General features: G+C 45.6%; 1 protein-coding gene across 27 annotated transcripts; it reads left to right on the plus strand.

Moving 5' to 3' along the window:
• The first annotated feature begins 336 nt into the window (after window positions 1–336).
• LOC120968279 (uncharacterized) lies at window positions 337–8,382 on the plus strand. Of its 27 annotated transcripts, none has more exons than XM_073505322.1 (11): window positions 337–975; window positions 2,123–2,250; window positions 2,341–2,382; window positions 2,462–2,540; window positions 2,624–2,723; window positions 2,801–2,855; window positions 2,915–2,994; window positions 4,853–5,142; window positions 5,657–6,116; window positions 7,702–7,905; window positions 7,983–8,382. In XM_073505322.1, exons 1-8 carry the CDS (start codon window positions 609–611, stop codon window positions 4,950–4,952), a joined length of 951 nt encoding a protein of 316 aa, XP_073361423.1. In that variant the 5' UTR covers window positions 337–608; the 3' UTR covers window positions 4,953–5,142; window positions 5,657–6,116; window positions 7,702–7,905; window positions 7,983–8,382. The 27 variants fall into 27 exon arrangements, with proteins under 27 accessions (XP_073361423.1, XP_073361431.1, XP_073361430.1 ...); XM_073505330.1 differs by having other exon boundaries at window positions 4,884–5,142; XM_073505329.1 differs by having other exon boundaries at window positions 4,904–5,142.
• The last annotated feature ends 12,916 nt before the right edge of the window (window positions 8,383–21,298 follow it).

Here is a 21,298-nt window from a genome sequence, read left to right on the forward strand (position 1 = left end):
GGCGTCGGAGAACTCCACTCCGAAGTTACCGAAGGGCTTCTGCCTCACGCCAAAGAAGCCCGACTTGCCCTTCGGCGTCTTCTTCGGCGCCATCGGAGAGCGGTGAGAGCGGTGGAGCGGCGGCCGCTTGCGGCCGGGGCGGTGGCGGACGGAGCCGGGCAGGGCGGAGCTGAGGGGCGGTGGCGGACGGAGCCGGGCGGGACGGAGCTGCGGGGCGGCGGCGGCGGCGTGCGGGGCGGTGGCGGACGGAGCCGGGACGGGTCGGAGCTACGGCGGGCGGGCCGGGGCCGGGCGGAGCTGCGGCGGACGGGGTGGCGGCGTGCGCTGCGGCCGCGGCGGGCGAGCGGCGTGGAAACAACGGCGGGTGGAGGGCGGCTCTGATGACCCCGACCAAGAGTTCGCCGGTGAGCCCGCTCTGTATCTGGCGGTGGTCCAAGACGGCCACACCATCGACATCGCGCGGCTGCTATTCCACGGCGGCGAGCCTGCGCTGGAAGCTGACAAGGCCGAGGACTACTATGCGGCGGCGGAATTCAGTTCTAGCGAAGACGACCAGTCCCTCCCATTGACCCTTGACGACTATGCGATGGTGAAATCCAACTGGAGCGATGATGACTGGGCCCTCCCATCAACAGGTGGCTATGTCATTTTTGGGAGGGCTGGGGTGCAAGGAGAACTCGGGGATTGGGGACTGGGACTGGGATGGGGATGGGGAGGATGCGGATGAGGATGAGGATGGGGATGGGGAGGATGGGGATGGGGAGGATGAGGATGAAGATGGGGATGGGGATGGGGAGGATGAGGATGAGGATGAGGATGGGGATGAGGATGGATCAATTTCTGGAGGTTATGATAGTGGTGATGATTCAGAATGCAGCAAGGAGGATGGAGATGAGGAGCATGGGGATACTGACCAAGATCTGATTAAGCTTCGTATTTGGCCAGCGCAGAAGCACCTGTTGCTTAAATTTTTTAGTAAGTTCTCGACTTGTTTTAAATTCAATCATATGATCTGATAACTATATATGTAATTTCTCACTCATCGGGGGAAATGTTTGTTCCCAGGCATAGAGTATATTCACCTAATGCATGTACTGAATTTAGTGCCATACCTTCTCCAATACTCAATGGAATAAGCTAGGAACTAGTGTCAGCAAAAAGAGTTAACACGTCTAGATTAAGTTTTCAAGCAATGATTGAGACCATGGACTAGAGTTTACACCCAACAACCATGTTTGGATTAGCTCCTGTAGTTTAAGGTCCAATGAGGCTCCCAGCTTGCAAGTTTGTGAGCAATGAAATTGCTGCTTGGGGAATACAGCACATCAACCCTTGCAAAATCAAGGCCTTGCACCGTAGAAATTAGTGTCCCCTGTCCTTATCCAGCTGCCAGCAGCAAGGGCTAGATTTTGCACCCACCAGCCATGTACAGTCCAGGGTCTGCAGATTTGCATATGAATGTTTTGGGGGATTTATGTCACTCTTCTTATATTTGTGACTTGTGTAATTAGTTTGACACATGCATCATGGTAGTTGGATCTAGTCATTTAAGCTTGTCGGGTTGTTTGGTTGCATCATAAGACATCCTTGTTGAATTGAAATACACCTGCACATGTTGTGATCATCTGGATTGCCTTCACATGCATAGTTGGTCCATTTAATGAAGATTCTCGGCAGGTACAGGTCTTGTTAAGAAGTGATTTTAAATATAAATATGAGATAGAAAGAGAGGGGAGGTTTGGAGAGTATGAGACAGTTAGTTACCTTAAAAAGGAAAGGGAGTTCTGTTCGCTGTTTCTTTTATTCTGTTGTAATGCGTGTTGGTCATATATGGATTAGAAACTTGATTTTCTGTCGGAGGTAAGGTAATCAATGTCAAAGGGAAAAATGGGCAACCTTTTCGTTGAACTGAGAGGACCTCACCTCTCCTTCTATTGCTGTGGCGGCTGTTCAGGAGCGCCAGTTGCTAGGTTGCACAAGGAGAGGGCCCTCCTAGATACTTAAACTAGAAAGGCCACTTGGGCCAAAGTTAGATGGGCCAGGCCCATACCGGTTCAACTTCTCAATGGAGAAAAGTAAGTCATCTAGCCATAAAAGATCCGTGATGTTCTGTTTTTTGTAGGTGGCAAGCAATGGAAATTAACAAAAGCCTACCGCCTAATCTGGTTGAAACGTGATGAATTGGAAGAGCTATGCAAGTTTTCTCTTAAAATGGATGGTCCTATTCCTGCTCCCTTTACCACAGTCAGTGTAGGCCCATAACTAAGTTTTGCTTAAGCTTTTGTACTGTTTTAACACTCTTTGTAATGTATTTATAACTAAGAATGGTTGTTCTTAAAGGTTTTCAAAAATGCGAACAGTTCAATCGATTTTGAAACGAACGTATGTATAAATTATCCCTTAACCCTATATTTGCTTGTGTTGTAGTTTAAAAGTCTAATATTAGTTTTTAAAATCTTAGGTTCCTTCTGGAACTGTTGATGATCTTCTAGCTTGTTTGAAACCGTCAATCAACAGTTTCCATGTTTGTAAAAAACTTGGTAAGAGTTATTAATAATACTATTCGTACAAATATTTTGTTTGTCAGTCTATGAATTGATATTTGTATTTCTATTTGTCATAGGCAAAGCTAGCGACTGCAAAAAATTTAAGTGCCTTATTTCGGGTAGTAAATGTGCTGTTAAATGCATCCCTCTGCGTGCATCTTGCTTCGAAGAGCCAAGGTCATTTAAAATTATTTTATTTTCTAAACCTAATCTATTAAATATATTTTCAAACTAAGTTATTTTTCTCTATTTAGGGAAGTTAACATCATTTCAAGTTTGAGGAATGGGCGCATTATGATGCTTTTTCAGGTAATGTCTACAAGAATTTCCCTCCGGTTCCTCTCGAGGTTTTTCTGACTTTTTTTTAGGCCTGGATAGAACCGTGGAATCACAAAAGGCTTCCCCCACAAGAAGATTATCTGTTTCTCCATATAGAGCTCTGTGCAAGGTTCATATTCTGTTACTATGATTTTAGCTCAACACATATTTTATCTAGCAGTAACGTAGTTACGCATATGCTTCATGTCAGTAGCCAGAGCCTGCGCTGCTAACACGATTTGGACATAGGACTTAACCTGTGCCTGATTCTTAAATACACATAGTTCATTAAAAACTCATCTACACTGCATATGCTCACTCATTCATACATATAGCCTAATGTGAAGATGCTGAAAATATGATGGTTCTAATTGACCAGGCAGTTTTCAAATTTTCTTCACTAATGGCTATGCAAATTATAGGACGTAAGCAGAGTATTTATTTTTTGGATTTCAGCAATATCATTGCAGATTTGTGTGACCCGAGCGGGAAATCTTGTTTGTCTTATGTTCTTGTTCTGACACATGGTACTGATTAATCATTGTCATTCTCCGTAATACTTTTGCCACGTACACACAAAACATTCCCCTGTCATAATGTACAGACTATGAAAATAAGGACAGTTCTCAAATTTGGTGTGCGTTATGAAGCTCTACGTTGTTAATATAAGGCAGAGGCAGCAACATGCATATAAGATCGCAATTCAATCCCATCTCGAATTTTAAGGTCCTGGATTAGCTGAGTCTTTCCAGTACATATTTGAGAGATATGCTCTAGAAGAAGTAACTACTCCCTCCGTTCTTTTATATAAGGTGTATCAGCTGTTCGGGGGTCAGCTTTAGGATTTGCCTGATCGACCCCTACCAGTGTATTAATCTACTTTTTTGATAAAATTTCACAATGTAAGGTGCATTTCTTCTAAATCCTCATAATTCCCTTTTTATCCCTCCAGAAAGAGGAAAGTATCTCTTTTGATTTTCTGTATCTCTCCTTGTATCAAAAGGAGACTATCTCTGTCTCGATTGCATGTATCTCTTACTTTACTGGACTCACTGATTTACTTGCCACTAACAAATTTTTCAAGGGTACACTTTTGTCCTAACACCTCTATAATTGTGCGCCTTGGTCACCGTGTCCAAAATAATACACCTTACATAAAGAAACGGAGGGAGTATTAGCTTCTGCGATAAATTAATCCCCTTCTAGTTTTCACATGTGACGTGGTAAGTAGGCTATCTTGACAGATGATGATGCTGCCTAATGTTGAAAGCCGAAATGGTTGCAGCTGGCATCATTCAATAAGCTACTCGATGCAGATATATAGATGATATCATCTCAACTACAATTTCCAACCACCCAGCAGCCCCTATTATTTCAATTTGTGTAATTTAGAGATGTTCTTCGGGAACTTGAGAGAATAGTTCTAAATGATTAAGCATCACTTTCAGTAATGTCGTTGATTTGACGAATGATGAGTTGGGAGTCTTGCTCTCGCGCTCGTGTTCTTGATGCCTTCTGCTTTTGTCTTTCCCCCCTTGCACTTATGCTGCTCCAAGCCCTTTTATGGGCAACAGTCAGGGAAGAAAAATGGAGTGACGCACAACTGTGTCGTCATTAAGTTGTTCGGCCATTACGATTTTTGTGCTCAGTAGTTTAGATCACATAAGAACAAAGAAAGCGCTTGAGTTTTATCTGCAGCACGCGGGAGTGGGAGTCGTACTGGCCTGCACCCATCTTCTCAAGTCTGGGAGTCATGCAATGTTCTCAAGCTTGCCAATTTGAATAAGTTTGTGCACAAGGGTGGAATTAGATTAGCTAGCTGTATATCTAATGCAACCACAGATGGATGAACTTGTGTCATGAACATGTTAGCTTTTGGTGGAAGGAGGGAGCTGCATTTTATATCTCAATGCATGCATTATTACATCATCATTTAGCCTTATTCATGCCTGATTGTTTGCTTATCTTTTCGTGTAACTTCCAAACAGCACACTGACGGACGTGCTTTTGCCTGAAAAGTTTGCCTCAATTCCGGATAGGTGGAAACTTTTCGAAGAGATAGTAAGGTGTCAAAACACTGCATCGTGAATTTATTGTTCACCGGGATCTTAAGCCAGATAACATATTCCTGGGCTCTGATTATGAAGTCCGAATTGGAGACTTTGGAGATGCCTGTTGTGGCCAAGACGAGCTTGGAAAATATGGCGGTACGCCTAATTGTGGCACAAAAAGTTATTTGGCGCCAGAGCTTGACAGTGATGAGAAGATAACTGAGAAGGTATGTGTTTGATTTCTATTAGTTGTTGCCAACTTGGTTATTTACACAACCAGGGTCCACTTTTGTTGTTACATGCCATCTTTTCCCGTTCCGTTTGCTAGGTTTCTTTTCACAGCATGTCTGTTTTTTCTGTGTCTCAGCCGGTTTCCTCAGTAGCTCCTCTTTTGGATCTTTGTTTTTTTTGTTGCCTTTTGGCTTTATATTGGCAGTCTCTCTTTTGTTTTGTAATGTGTTATGAACGTGCTAGGCTGATAGGTTAGATCTCCCCTGGACAGTTGAGGTGTGGCGCCCAGGAAAAGGAGGCTGCCACACAACAAGAGCAGGGGAAAAACTGGAAGGATAATTGCGATTATTTTTCTGCTTGTCTATTGATTGATATTGCTAGACATTATATAGCCAGCTTACAAACTTGGACGCCTAGCTGAACTAACAAACTTTAGGAAATAACTAACTTGAGAATAAAAAAATATCTATGATTTAAACTACTAAGGATACTTATCCCCTTTAATTTCAGCCGTGACCTCCTTGGTGGCCTTATCGAAATTGCTAGACGCACGGACGAGTTACAGGGTGTTCATGGGCCCCTTCCTCTAACCCCGGCTCGACCTGCTGCCGGCGACCTCGACTACCAGGCCGCCCCTCTGCTCCCCTCCGCCCTTCCCTCTTTCCTCTCCTTCTCCCTCTCGGCTGACATCTCTCTCTCTCCCTGTAGTTGCTGCAGCAAGGAGCCGCCGTCGCCAGGTTCTTGCCGGACGCGCCGCTGCCTGGATCCGGTGTTCCCGCACCTGCATCGCCTCTGCCTCGACCGCCTGCGTTGACCGCGTCCCTGCGCCGTCGCTGCCTTCTGTCGAGCATGAGCTCGATCCCCTGCTTCCCCACATTGAAGGAACCAGGCGCGTTGACTTCGTCTGGGCCGGCCTCGCCTCGGCCTGCATCCGCCCCCTGCCGGCCTCACCTCACCGCGAGAATTTCAGGTGGGTGGGGTCCCTCCCCAAGTTAAAATGACCCCGTAAAACCCCCGTAATGGTCTGTGAATGTAGCATTACTCTGGCCTTATTGTGGCTCCTAGTAGGTATGTCCCGACATAACATCTCTCTCCCTTTTTGGACACTTCATCCTCGAACTGGACTAAGGACTGCTGTTAGCCCCTTGCAGCCTCCATAGAAACGTCTTCCTTGCTGTCGTCTGCACCTGGATCAATCTCCAGGACGAAGTGTTTTTTGCAGCAGTGGCCAGCCACGAATTTCTCAGTGGAGTTGTTACATAGGCCTTCTTCATGCCGGGCTGCCATCACTGCCAGTATAAGCGTAAGTCGTGGGTGGGCTGCTGGAGATGCTACTATTGCAGGTCCTGGAGGTAGTGCTGCTGGAATCGTAGGTGCAGGTGGTGCTCCAAGGTCTGGGAATGGCTGGTGGACACCTAGTGATAGCGGTGTTGGGGGCGTCCACTGTGCACGTTGCTAGCTAGTAGACTTGCAATAGGAAGCAGTGTCCCGGAGATGCACGGTAGTGGACTTGTATTTCATGACAACAGCAGCAGCAAGTAATTGCATTTTATACTCCCAAGGCTATTTTTTTCCAGAAGACCAGAGAGTCTCTTCCCAGTTCCATTGCAACACAATGAAACCATACAGAGTCCAGTCCTACAACTAAAAACAGCTGGAAAGTAGTGTAGGATAAGTGCCTGGAGTTCAGAACAGAAGGAAACTGCATAAAAACTTGCGAGAATATGAAATATGTTTGCCCCATAAACTAGAAAGCAGACATGGTACAAGCACAGGTGCAGAGGAGCCCACTACCTCCAGGTGCACTGTGTGATGGCGCATTCTCGCCGAAGTCAGGCCAAGATTCTTGCTTGCTTGCATCACCCATGGTGAATCATCGTGGTTCGGCCCAGCGGTCATCGGAGGATATTTACCAGATATGCTATAAAGCAACCCAGTACCTTCAATGTCTCCTTGTGCAGCAGCCGCCAGTCTCTTAAGTAGCGCAGAGGACATTTCGCCCCACGTGGTTAACATTGAGTCAAACACCAAATCATTAAGACAGTTCCGTAGCCCTCAAAGGATACTTCTGTAGCTAACTTGTGGTTTCACCATGCTAGAGCTTCGGCTATTAACATGCTTTCCTCCGATCGCTGCCGTTGGTTTGCTTGGTTTTGAGGGAGACAAGTCTACTTTTTCGTCGTCGTTTCTTCTTGCCATTTGCTTCTTTCTCTTTTCTTTTATTTCCATTTTTACTCCTTTCTTTGTGCTTTTCCCTGCTTCTTGGTGACATGAGACACCCGTCTCGCCTTCGACTTGCTTCACTGTGGTTCGTGCGTTATGCTTGGTGACAACGGCAAGCAGGCGCGTTCACTTGGTGACATGAGAAACCGAATGAGCAGAAACCTTTCTTTTATTTCCATTTTTACTCCTTTCTTTGTGCTTTTCCCTGCTGTCTTCCTCCTTGTTTGCTGCGTTGTCATCCGTGCTTGCCGTTGGTTTCTGCTCATTCGGTTTCTTGCACTTGTGCGTTATGCTTGGCAAAACACTGAATATTCGTGGTTATCTTTTGGCAGGTTGACATTTACTCAGTCGGTGTAATGTTTTTTGAGCTGCTGACACGATTTGGGTCTTTATTGGAGAGAGCGTTGGCATTTGAGGAACTGAGAGATAAAGGGCCTCCAGATGGCTGGAAGGGTGATTATGAGGGCGACCGCGAACTTTATGATAGAATGACCTCTTTGAAACCTGCTGACCGGCCTTCGGTGGATGAGATCCTGGTAATGGTTTATTTTTGCGCTCACGATAATAGTACCAATGAGGATATGAAAAAAAAAACTGACATCTTTATGTGCAGATGTATATTCAGCAACACCGGGGATCGACTGCAGATATGGGGAACAGACGGCTCTAGAACAAGAAAGGTCTGGCTGTTGAAGTAGAAAGGCTGGGGGAGAGTCCTGATCTCCGTCTCTGTTCGGTAACACTTGTACATATGATGTAACTAAGTAGTGCAGTCCTTTGGAGTCTAGCCTCTCGTGTGCCTAGCATGCACCTGATGTAACTAACTAGTCCAGTCCTTTGGAGTCTACCAGCTCGCATGCCTCGCATGCACCTGCGTCTCTGGCATTCTTCTGAACAGAGCCACGGGTTTCCAGTCCTTTGGAGTCTAGCCGCTCGTGTGCCTAGCATGTAATCTCGCCTCGCTAGTTGAGATGCGGCCTTGTCCGATGGAAATTTTGTAGGATCCTATTTCATAGGAACTTTTGTCTATACTACTGGTCTTTTAGTTCAAAAAACTGCTGTCGCCAAGAATTGTATGGATTGCTTTTCTGCACTACAATCTCCTTTTTCCGAAAAAATGCTGACAGGAATGGGTAACGATCAGGCCATAATACGGTCCTTAGCGCGAGGGGAAAGCTTCACTTCCCTGACTAGAATCCAGAGGTTGATGAACAGAGTGACCAGAGCGGTCGAAATGATGCCACGGACGAGGAAGAGCCATTTAATCCCGAGAGCCGTGATGAAATCAGCAACATCTTTGATGCTTAGACCATTAAGTGCTTTGGCCTACAAACCTTTCGCCAGTTAAGCAAGCAATGGCCACCCTTGTAATCCTCAACCGTCAACCCCCTTCCAAAGGAATGCTCAAGCTCGTTTGGCCATCCATCATTTGGGATAGGAATCGTGGAATTCATTTGTCAATTCCAAAAACACCTCGTTTGGCTGCCACGGAATCAGCTACATAAATTCATGTCATGATCCCAGACGATGGATACAACGTGTAAGGCCAATGCTGTCCCGAGGCATGTCATTCATCTGGAATTTGCCTCTCACCCCGACCCCGTCGCTCAGGACCTCGCACTAGCGATCCCCTCCACCTCGTCCTGCCTCCGTTGAGCACCACCACCTCGCCCCAGGTGCCTCCCTCCTCTCCATCTCTGCCCACTCCGATCTATGGCCTAGAAAGCCAAAAGAAATGATCAGTCCAATGACATAAGGACAGAAGCGCGTTCCCTTCGTCCTCAATGTGTGTCCACAGCTTACTCGAGTGCTTGAGATATTCATTCGGTTTAAGGCACCTGGCACCAATATTGCTTCCACCCGCCTCCCCTCTCTCTTACCGCTGCTCCGGTTAGTGCCCTCACTGGAGCGCGAGGAGGTCGCGGCAGACCTGCTCTACGCTGTCGGGACTGTGGGGATGGAGTTGTTGCTGGTGTTCATCCACATCTACGTCACCACCATCAAGTGGTTCCTCCGGACGCTCTGGGCCACCAGCATGCTCGGATCCGTGCTTGTCGGCCCGGGGGCGACCTTTGCGGCGCTGACAAGCGTCTCGAGTATTTAATAGAAAATTACTACCAATTTACAGGTATGTGTCCTAGAAAACTACCACTTTTTCGTCCTAAAACCTACCATTTGTGTGCTAACATTTGCTAAAAAACCACTTTTCCTTGGGTGACGCTTTGGGGTTTTAAAGTCAGATTATGACATGTCTGGCCCGTAGGCAAACCCACATGTCTGAGCCATATGCACTGGGGGAGACGGCTGGCACCACCTGACGACCGTTGCTAAGGTTAGGGTTACGTGACTTGGGCTTGTATTCATCCGCTGAGCTCAATTCAATTGCCAATCTTGTAGTGATGGTTGCAGCAAACACCTGGCACAATCATGGAGCCAAGTTTCTGTGATGTTGTGGTGGAATCCGAGATAAAGTGCATCCTGCACCGGCAGAGGCCCTACAAGATGGTGGCTTTTGAAGGCATATTGACACCGGGAGGAGATTCCTAGGCTGTGTTTCCCAGGTAAGGATAATGAGCATGCGCCTGATTATTTAACTAAATGTTACTCTGCGGTACCAAATTAACCATAACTGAATGTTTGCTCTATTAGTGGTAGGTTTGTAGTGGATACAAAGCACTTTGTGGTTGTTTATAACTGGAACTGAAGGTGCATTAGTGGATGATGGTAGTGTCAGCCCTAGTTCTGTATTGGACATAGTTCTCGTGTTGCTCTATGAATGATGCTAGTGTTGCTCTATCTGTTATAGTGTTGAATTATGCTTTCCACCCTTTGTTAGATGCTAATGCTACTCTGTTAGTTCACTTTGCAGTTCACTGCAACTGAATTATGATTTTCACTCCATGTTACTGTAACTGAATGTCATTGAAATTAACTGAATTATGCTTGTGTCAGTGCCTTTGTGCTTTTCAATAAGTGTTTTTAAGTAATTGAATTATGTTCTGTTAGGCTAAGTCATATTCAGTTAATTGCTGCTCCTGGTTTGCAGTTTGGTAGTGGCTTTTCTGTAGAGATTAGTGTAAATGTGGCATCTAAATTTGCATTTAGGTAGTGCTTACCTAGATTGTGTTCTAATTTGTATCTTGCATTTGCAGTGGGGTGCTAACTGTGGGGTTATGGGTTGAGTTGATGGCCCTTGGTCCGGGATACTCTAGAAGTGCGTAACAAAGTTGTGGGACAGGTACCATGAGCAGAATTGTGGCAAGGTGATGGGAAACCAGGCTCATGAGAGAGATTTGGCCAAGCTTAAGAAGGAGAATGGCCAGCTGGCCAGTCAGTACACCCAGCTTGTGGATGATGTATCCAAGCTATTTGACTACCAAGATGGCATGAAGTCTCATGACATGGAAGATACCAGCCAGACAATCATACTCCCTCTGTTCCAAAATAGATGACCCAACTTTATACTAACCTTGTACTAAAGTTAGTGCAAAGTTGAGTCATCTATTTTGGAATGGAGGGAGTAGATCTTAAGAATAAGCAACAACTAGAGGATCGGGCTAAGATTGAGATACTACTAGAGAAGCTCAATATGGCCAAGGAGCAACCGTGCATCCTTCAATCTCAATAAGATATCATCCACAACACTAGGAAGGCCATGAAGGCGATCAAGGAGGATAGGACCTGCTTAAAGAAGAGAAGAAAAAGTTTGAGTTCGTCATTCACTAGTCCAGGAACCCCTTACTAACCGTGTGCGTCATAGCCCGCCAACCGTGTTCGGGCTGGACGCCGTCTGTATGATGCTGCTGGTTAGCAACATGTGCTCCGCACACAGCTAGTGTGATACAACTAGCAGCGTGCGGTGCACATGTGGCTAGTCTGTTACTAACCAACAACGTGTGGTGCACTTACATGTTGCCAGTATGTCTGACACTAGCGACGTTTTGCGTTCCTTAAACCGCGGCTGGTGTTAGAGCTAACCTGCAGTGTTAAGGCCACACGAACGCTGCTAGTGTTTTACACGGTTAGGATCGTCCTACTTATATTAACCGCTGCTAGTTTGTTTTGCAGGGCAGAAAAAATACTGCCATCACATAATTTTTTGCTAGCAATATTTGCAGATTTCATACATATATAATATAATAAGTATTACACAATTAATAATGAATGTCATTATGTAATAAGTTTTACATGAATCCAAGTTGCAACATATGCATATACATATTAAATTCACGTAACACATTGATATTATCGAATTGCGAGCATATGCATTTCACATGCCAAATTTGTAAATGAATTATGCATTTCACAACGCCGCGTTGGTTGTGAGGCAGCGACTCCGTACTGTTGTAGTTGAGGTCGACGAATCATCTGAAAAGAACAATGTGTGCATTCATAGATACCAAATTAACATAGAACATGCATGGCAACCTATAGGAAGATTACATATATAGTAAATGATGGCATCATTTATGAACCAAAGGGCTAATTTTTCGGCCATGGCAGCATCTATGAACCAAAGGGCTCATTTTGCTATCATGCATCATGTCTCGATATGTGCAATAAGTACTAAAGTTACAGACTTTAAGGGCTTAAGTTCTCATTGACACAAAAGGTACTGTAAGGCTACCAGCCTTGTTTAGAACATCGTTTTCAAAACAACCAATGTTGTTCTACAAAAGACCACGAGTCAACTATGATGCCCTTCATTTCATGGACATAGTAAAGGCGTGGGAGTCGTTATGTTGCCGTTTCTGCCGATCCCACCGCTCCTCAAGAGGTTCGTGTAAGTCGTTGTACTACATCCCCTCGTTGTTGTCGACATCATTGTTGGCGACGGTTGCAAGGGTGGTCTGGATCCGAAACTCAACTCGACTATCATCCAGTGCGAGAATGGAATGGCCCCCCTCCAATTGGTGATGTCATCGTTTCTTGTGAAGGTCGTATGCTTCCGCATGTAATCAACCATATGGTTCATGGTGTAGTAGGCAGACGTATGACTTCTCTCGGTTTGTTGTTGCATGAAACAAAAGGGTGTGTTGTAATCAGCCATATCGTTCGCTGTTCTCAAACTCGATGAGAGCATCTTCCAGAGCAGACTTTAGTTTTTTTGTACTCTTTCTTGATCTTTTGAGTGAATCCAAGACATAAGAATTGCAAGTCTTTGAGGATAGAACAAAGAGGATCTAGTGATCATCGCTGCGCAAACAGTCAAACAGAGCAGTAACTATCCTCAGTCTTTGTAGAGGATATATACTACATCTGAGAAAGCATATGTGCATTGATGCTAGCTAGTGAAGACTTACCACATAGCGTAACACACAAGATGGTTGCGTGCATGTCTATGTTGGACCATGAATTTGGCAAGGTACGTCTTCATCACTTTCATACCTTCTCGATTTTTAAGCTTTACGTGGTGCATGTGATAAGGTTCCACCACGGAGACCGTCCTCATGTTGTCAAACTTGAGCCTGTTGGCATGAAGCGTCCATAGCCTGGCTAAGGAGCATCCCTCAAACTGCTGGAGGTGGATCATGCTGAAGATCTGGTCAAAATGCAAATAGAACTTGTCCACATGGAAATCCTGAACAAAGCCGTGACCCTCTATTCAGGATGTCATCATGAAGAAGCTTCATGTCAGGCACAATGGTCTCATACATGAAACTCGGTACCATGGCTTCACTAGGGAAATGGACCCCTCGAAACAATGGACCATGAGACACGAACTCATTTGTCTTTGCCTGTTTCTGACTGCTGGTTGTGGCTTGGTAATCCTTCTTTGTAGTTCGTTGCTTCCTCTTCTTTGGTACAACTTTGGCTGGGACATATGCCAAACTATCTCGGACTGGCCTATTCAAGGTGTTTGGAGTCACCTTGGCTTCGGATGGTTTTTGAGATTGGTCATTTTGAGTATCATCGGTTGTCCGCGTGTTAAAAAGACTCTTGGCAACGCTACTAGGGTTAGTTGTAGCAGGAGGCATGTTACCATCATAGTTCATATAGTTCAAAAACATATCGATGGCATCGCCACCATGCTCAGCATACCAGGCGGCCTCATCTCTCTCGACTGCCTCCCTCTCGGCTGCTTCTGATCTATGGGAGGTATGCTGTCCTTGGGACCTTCGAGTGTGCCTTGACCCAAAGGAGATGGTTCCAACTATGCAGGGCTGGTCGTACGAGGCGCCGACAACGAGGCTGTTATCATTATTGGGGACTATGTCTCCAACAGGATCTGCGTCTTAGGCCACCTAAGGTTCCAACCAAAGGATTGTATGAGTGTATAACGTATACCATCATGTGCACCTAGAGGTTGTTCAGCAGGCTCTAGATCATTGAAACCTCACACTACACAGTGACACCCTAGCAAGGTTTGTTGGCATTACTACATTGTGCATCATTTTGCTTTTTGGTGCAACGACGGTACCGGTTGCAAATTCCTTGAGTTCACCGTTCACCATGGCTTGGAGAATGCACGGTGCGTCCACCTACAGAACATGTATTCCTCTTGTTGATGTTAGAGATTTGAATGAAGGAACCATACCAATGCAAGAAGGTACATGCATGTGTTAAGGCAGTGATTGCTGGAATTTAGTCTATTTTGGGCAGCCCAATAACTATTTCAGAAATTCCTAATAAATCCTAGAGGTCCACTTAGCCCATTTGTGCAAGGCAAGGGATACTACTAAAGTTTAGTCCCACATTGCTAGTTTAGTGGGAGTTGGACCTCCTTATAAGGGAGGTTCTTTCCCCACTTGTATGAGCATGAGAACAAGAGGGATATCCACGCGCGCTCCTCCTCCGCCGCCCACCTCGCCTCGCCTAAATTTTTGCCACGCACTGCGGGTATACAAAAGGTCACTCGTTTCATCTCCCGCGTTCCCTTCAGCTCCCGGCGCAGCCTCTCGCCTCCTTCTCTTGCGCCTATAAAAGGGAGGTCGCTCCTCTCAGAGAGACGCACCAGAACTTCTCCTTCCTCTCGCCACCGGTTCCAATCTCTGTGCTGCTGCTATCTTCCTCATCCCGGCTTGCGGCGTGCACCGCGAGTCGGGACAGTAGGCCTCCGAAACCGCACCTCTTTGAGTCTTGTACGGGAGAAGGGTGATAAGGTTTTTGGGGAGCGCTCCGCGCGACTACTGACTTCTTCATCACGGACTCCGACGACTACTTCCTCGACGTCGACAACCTCATCAACGACATGGCTGGAGAGGATGTCGACCCCAAGTCCAGTGCTTCTGCTGCTGCTGTCCCGTACATGTTCTTCCTCTTTCTATTAGAGGTTCTGCTACAGTTTCTTGTTCTAGTGTTTGCCCTAGATATGATAGACCCTGCTTCATATATGAAACTTGTCCTACTGTCTGCTCTAGATAAACTTGGTTACAGTTCCTGTATGCAGATGTTATTTACCTTCTTTCTGTCAGATCGCATGACTAGTTTTGTCACTGTTATATTAGTCATGCTTTATCTAATATCTCTGTTAATAAAATCATTTGGTAAATTGCTCATTTTTTCAACAATCCAAAAACCTTATTATAGGCAATTTACACCGAGTGGTTTTGCTGCTTCCATGAAACCTCCTATGTTTGAGGGTATCCACTATAAGAGGTGGCACGTGAGAGTAGTCTTATGGTTTCAAACCATGAGTTGCTATGACGCCACTCTTGGCAAACCTGAAGGAGAGCTTGATGCTCAACAGGCACAAGCTTTTCAAAAAATGGATACTCTGTTTAAGGCTGCTCTCTTGAGTGTTCTTGGTGAGAACATAGTTGATGCTTATGCGTCAATTGATAATGGAAAAGATATGTGGGATGCACTCGAGGCCAAGTTTGGGGTCTCGGATGCTGGCACTGAGCTGTACATCATGGAGCAATTCTATGATTACAGGATGACTGAAGAGCACTCCGTGGTTGAGCAAGCTCATGAGATACAGTCATTTGCTAGAGAACTTGAGCACTTCAATTGTATGCTACCGGACAAGTTTGTTGCCGGAGGTATTATCACTAAGCTTCCTCCTTCATGGAGGAACTTTGCTACCTTGCTGAAGCATAAGAGGCAGGAGTTTTCCGTCCCGGATCTCATTGGCACTCTTGATGTGGAAGAAAAGGCGAGAGCAAAGGACACACGTGCTTGAGGTATTGAGGGAGGATCTAGTGCCAATGTGGTACAGAAGCAGAACTTTCAGCCCCACAAGTTCAAGAACAAGGGCAAGTTTGATGGTAGAGCAAAGTTTGATGGGAAGAACAAGGCTGTGCAACACACGAACTTCAAGAAGAAGAATGACAAGAAGAAAGGTGCTTGTCATGTGTGTGGGGATCCTGATCATTGGGCTCCTAGTTGCCCTAATCGCTATGACAAGCGTCATCCTGGGAAAGGCAGCAAGACCGCTAATGTTGTCATTGGAGACACTGACATGAAGGATGTTGGGTATGGTATATTTCCCACTATTCTTTCAGTATGTCATTCTCCTGACTGATTGATTGACACGGGTGCTAATGTGCATGTATGCGGTGATATTTCCATGTTTTCGTCTTATCAGACCGCAGGGACTTCAACCGTGCTGATGGGCAACGGTTCAAGTGCTTCTGTTCGTGGTGTTGGCACGGTCGATCTGAAGTTTACTTCGGGGAAGATCGTGCGGCTGAAGAACGTGCATTATGTCCCCTCCGTCAATAAAAATCTTGTTAGCGGATCTCTTCTGTGTAGAGATGGCTACAAGCTTGTCTTTGAGTCGAATAAATTTGTAATATCCAAGTATGGAACCTTTGTTGGTAAAGGCTATGAGTCAGGAGGCCTGTTTCGTTTATCCTTGTCAGACGTTTGCAATAAAGTTGTTAATCATGTTTGCAACAATAGTGAATCAAATGTGTGGCATTCACGTCTTTGTCATGTTAACTTTGGTTGCATGTCACGACTAGCGAAGTTGAACTTAATCCCTAGTTTCACCACTGTCAAGGGATCTAAGTGTCAAGTTTGTGTGCAAGCTAGGCAACCTCGTAAGTCTCACACGACTGCGGAAACGAGAAATCTTGCACCACTAGAGCTCATACATTCAGATCTATGTGAAATGAATGGTGTTTTGACAAAAGGTGGAAAGAAATATTTCATGGCTTTAATTGACGACTCCACTAGATACTGCCGTGTGTATCTTCTGAAATCTAAGGATGAGGCTTTGAACTTTTTCAAGATCTATAAAGCTGAAGTGGAAAACCAACTTGATCGGAAAATCAAGAGGCTTAGGTCCGACCGTGGTGGAGAGTATTTTTCCAATGAATTTGATGCTTTTTGTGCGGAACATGGTATAATCCATGAGAGGACGCCTCCCTATTCACCTCAGTCAAATGGGGTGGCCGAAAGAAAGAACCGTACTCTAACTGATTTGGTTAACGCCATGTTAGACACATCGGGTCTCTCCAAGGCATGGTGGGGGGAGGCGATATTGACGGCATGTCATGTCCTAAACCGAGTTCCCACAAAGAACAAAGAGATAACTCCATTCGAGGAATGGGAGAAGAAAATGTTAAAACTCTCTTATCTACGAACATGGGGTTGTTTGGCAAAAGTCAATGTTCCAATTCCAAAGAAGTGGAAGCTTGGACCAAAGACCGTGGATTGTGTTTTCCTGGGATATGCTTTTCATAGCATTGGCTATAGATTCTTGGTTGTAAAATCTGAGGTACCTGACATGCATGTCGGTACGATCATGGAGTCAAATGATGCGACTTTCTTTGAAGATATCTTTCCCATGAAGGATATGGCTACCTCATATAATCAGGAGATGCCTAGTTCATCGAATCAGGAACCAGTTACAATTACCAAACCTGCCATTTCAATGGAACACTTTGAAAGTCCTGTGGAGGAGAACAATGAAGTTCCTACTAGGAGCAAGAGACAGAGGACTGCAAAGTCCTTTGGTGATGATTTTCTTGTGTATCTCATAGATGACACTCCCAGTTCTATTTCAGAGGCCTATGCATCTGAAGATGCTGACTACTGGAAGGAAGCGGTTCGTAGCGAGATGGATTCCATCTTGGCGAATGAAACTTGGGAGATAACTGATCGTCCTTATGGATGCAAACCTACAGGATGTAAATGGGTATTCAAGAAGAAGCTTAGGCCTGATGGTACTATTGAAAAGTACATGGCTCGGCTCGTGGCTAAGGGTTATACCCAAAAGAAAGGTGAAGACTTCTTTGATACTTACTCACCTGTGGCTCGACTGACCACTATTCGAGTTCTACTTTCACTAGCTGCCTCGCATGGTCTTCTCGTTCATCAAATGGATGTTAAGACTGCTTTCCTAAATGGAGAGTTGGATGAGGAAATTTATATGGAACAACCAGATGGGTTTGTACTAGATGGTCAGGAAGGAAAAGTGTGCAAGTTTCTGAAGTCTTTGTATGGACTCAAGCAAGCACCCAAACAGTGGCATGAGAAGTTTGAAAGAACTTTAACAGCTGCAGGCTTTGTTGTAAACGAAGCTGACAAATGTGTGTATTATCGCCATGGTGGGGGCGAGGGAGTTATCCTTTGCTTGTATGTTGATGACATACTGATTTTCGGAACAAATCTAAATGTTATTAAGGAGGTCAAGAATTTCCTATCTCGCTGTTTTGAGATGAAGGATTTAGGAGTGGCTGATGTCATTCTGAACATCAAGTTGTTGAGAGACGATGATGGTGGGATTACATTGCTTCAATCTCACTATGTGGAAAAGATCTTGAGTCGCTTTGGCTATAGTGACTGCAAGCCCTCTCCAACACCATATGATGCTAGCATGCTGCTTCGAAAGAATCGAAGAATTGCTAGAGATCAATTGAAGTATTCTCAGATTATTGGCTCGCTTATGTACTTAGCCAGTGCTACAAGACCTGACATCTCTTTTGCTGTTAGCAAACTGAGTCGGTTTGTCTCAAAACCAGGAGATGTGCATTGGAAAGCTCTAGAGAGAGTTCTGCGTTATTTGAAAGGCACTGCGAATTATGGAATTCACTACACCAGGCACCCAAAGGTGCTTGAAGGGTATAGTGACTCAAACTGGATCTCAGATGCTGATGAGATAAAGGCCACGAGCGGATATGTATTCACTCATGGAGGTGGCGCTGTTTCTTGGAAGTCTTGCAAGCAGACCATCTTAACGAGGTCAACAATGGAAGCAGAACTCACAGCACTAGATATAGCTACGGTCGAAGCAGATTGGCTTCGTCGACTCTTGAATGACTTGCCGGTTGTTGAGAAACCTGTACCGGGTGTCCTTATGAACTGCGACAATCAAATTGTGATCACGAAAGTGAGCAGCTCAAAGGATAACATGAAGTCATCAAGACACGTTCAGAGAAGGTTAAAGTCTGTCAGGAAAATCAGAAACTCCGGAGTTATTGCATTGGATTATTTCCAAACGTCTAAAAATCTGGCAGATCCTTTTACTAAGGGTCTATCACGTAATGTGATAGATAATGCATCAAGGGAGATGGGTATGAGACCCACAATATGAGTTGTTCACAGTGGTAACCTATTCTTTGTGATCGGAGATCCCGTGAATTAGATGTGGAAGACAAGCTGTTGGTCAACTGAGAGGAGAGTATCCTTACTATTAACAATACCACTCCATGAAGATGCAATACTCTCCTAAAACTGCATGGCAGATTGATGTATATCTTAATGTGTTCTAAGTGGCTCATTTAAGCAGAGATGTTGTCCTCCAGAACATCTTTTGAAGAACACACCTATATGAGTCTGATTGTCAAACGTCGCAATCTATGAGAGTAGGGTTCTTAGTTCTTCTTCTTCTTCTTCTCCTTCTTCTTCTCCTTCTTCTTCTCCTTCTTCTTCTTCTTCTTCTTCTTCTTCTTCTTCGGTTCACTCAAAAAATGGCACAATTAGCCAGGTTAGCTCCATTTTACCTAAGTATGCTTACTTCTTCTTCTTCTTCTTCTTCTTCTTCTTCTTCATTTTCTTCTTCTTCTTCTGATTCTAGTCTTCTTCTTTTCTAACTTTCTTGTTTCCATTTTGCAGATTTAATTCACTATATGGAAGCTTGCATGGATGGAGTGCTTGTTTCCCTTATCTTTTTTTCGTTTGTATAGATGAAAAACATGGAACTTGTTATATGGATGCATGGAACAATGTTTTGGATGAAAATTGTGATATGTAATATGTATATATGGATGGAACTATGTTTATTATGTATATATGTATGTTGTCATGGATGGAGATAGATATGTATATGTATATCTGTGTGTTGGATACATCATATATGTGTATCTGTGTGTGCCTGTGAACAAAATATATATATGTATATCTGTGTGTGAATTCCTGTGAAATTAAATGGATTCAAACAAAAACAGGGGATATATAACCTCTTTGCCGTCTGCTAGCGGACGGCAAAGAGGACACGTGGCAGCTAGTGAAACCTGGGAACACTGCCTGCCTATTTGGTAGCTTTGCCGTCCGCTAGCAGACGGCAAAGAGGACATGTGGCAGCTACATGTGAAACCTGGGAACACTGCCTGCCTATTTGGTCACTTTGCATTCCGCCAGCGGACGGCAAAGATTCAAATCACTTTGCCATCTGCCAGCAGACGGCATAGCTGGCCACGTGGCAGCTTCGCAGTACTGCCTAGCTGAGCTCTTTGCCGTCCGCCAGCGGACGGCAAGGAGCGCCGTTAACCCCCTAACGGCTCTCATGCCACCGCACTGCCGTCCGTTGTCTTTGTCGTCTGCTGGCATCGGATGGCGGACGGCAGAATCCTTTGCCGCCCGTTTCTGAAAAGCGGACGACAAAGAAGGCCTTTGCTGGCACCCGTTCATCCGGACATTTTGTCGTCTGCTGGCGGACGGCAAAGAGGTTTGTCGTCCGTGAACCATGCCTTGGCTGTCCGCCATGGCGGACGGCAAAGAAGCTGATTCCAGTAGTGTTTGCGCTTGTTACCCCTCGAGGACTTCACTTTAGACGGATTATTTTCCTTCGTTTCTTTTCGGTGGAATTGAGTCGTAGGGATAACCGTACTATCAAGAGGGGATCCGTTTCGGAAGATTATGGGTGGAATCATCACGTACACATTTTCCTTGCACCCATGCTTTCTTCCTGCCTGTTGGAGTTTCTGTGTTGTGCAAAACAAGGGGTGCCTTGTGCTAAGCGGTAGTACCGCGACCAGAGCGGTAGTAATGCCTGTAGGCGGTAGTACCACTTGTTAGTACCGCTGGTACTACCGCTCCTGCTGTGGTCTCGACTTTTTCATGTCGGGTTTCCGTATAGGACCACGCAGGGGGCGGTAGTAGGGACGGCAGTAGGGCGCGGTAGTACCGCACTTAGGGCGGTAGTACCGCTCCTACTTCCGCTCCACTGCCGCTCTGCACTCTGCCCTCCCCTGTTTGTCCAGCGGCTGTACCGCCTATTGGCGGTAGTACCGCCCTAGCGCGTGTACTTCTTCCTCCTCAGTCCTGTTTGCCCGTTTGCCTGCTTGCCACAGCGGTAGTGCCGTTGTGGCAGCGGTACTACCGCTCCTGCAACGGTAGTACCGCCCAGATGCGGGTTGCGGGCTGCATAACGGTTGGATGTGTCCCCCCACTATATAAAGGGGTCTTCTTCCCCAAGAAGACTCACCTCTTCCATCCCCAAACTCCATTGTTGCTCCAAGCTCTATTTTCGCCCGATCTCTCTCCCTAGCCAATCAAACTTGTTGATTTTCTAGGGATTGGTTGAGAAGGCCCGGATCTACACTTCCACCAAGAGAAATTTGATTCCCCCCACTAATCCCTTGCGGATCTTGTTACTCTTGGGTATTTGAGCACCCTAGACGGTTGAGGTCACCTCGGAGCCATAGTCCATTGTGGTGAAGCTCCGTGGTGTCGTTGGGAGCCTCCAATTAAGTTGTGGAGATTGCCCCAACCTTGTTTGTAAAGGTTCGGTCGCCGCCTCCAAGGGCACCAATAGTG

The sequence above is a fragment of the Aegilops tauschii genome, chromosome 7 (genome assembly GCF_002575655.3).
Source record: "Aegilops tauschii subsp. strangulata cultivar AL8/78 chromosome 7, Aet v6.0, whole genome shotgun sequence".
NCBI lineage: Eukaryota > Viridiplantae > Streptophyta > Magnoliopsida > Poales > Poaceae > Aegilops > Aegilops tauschii.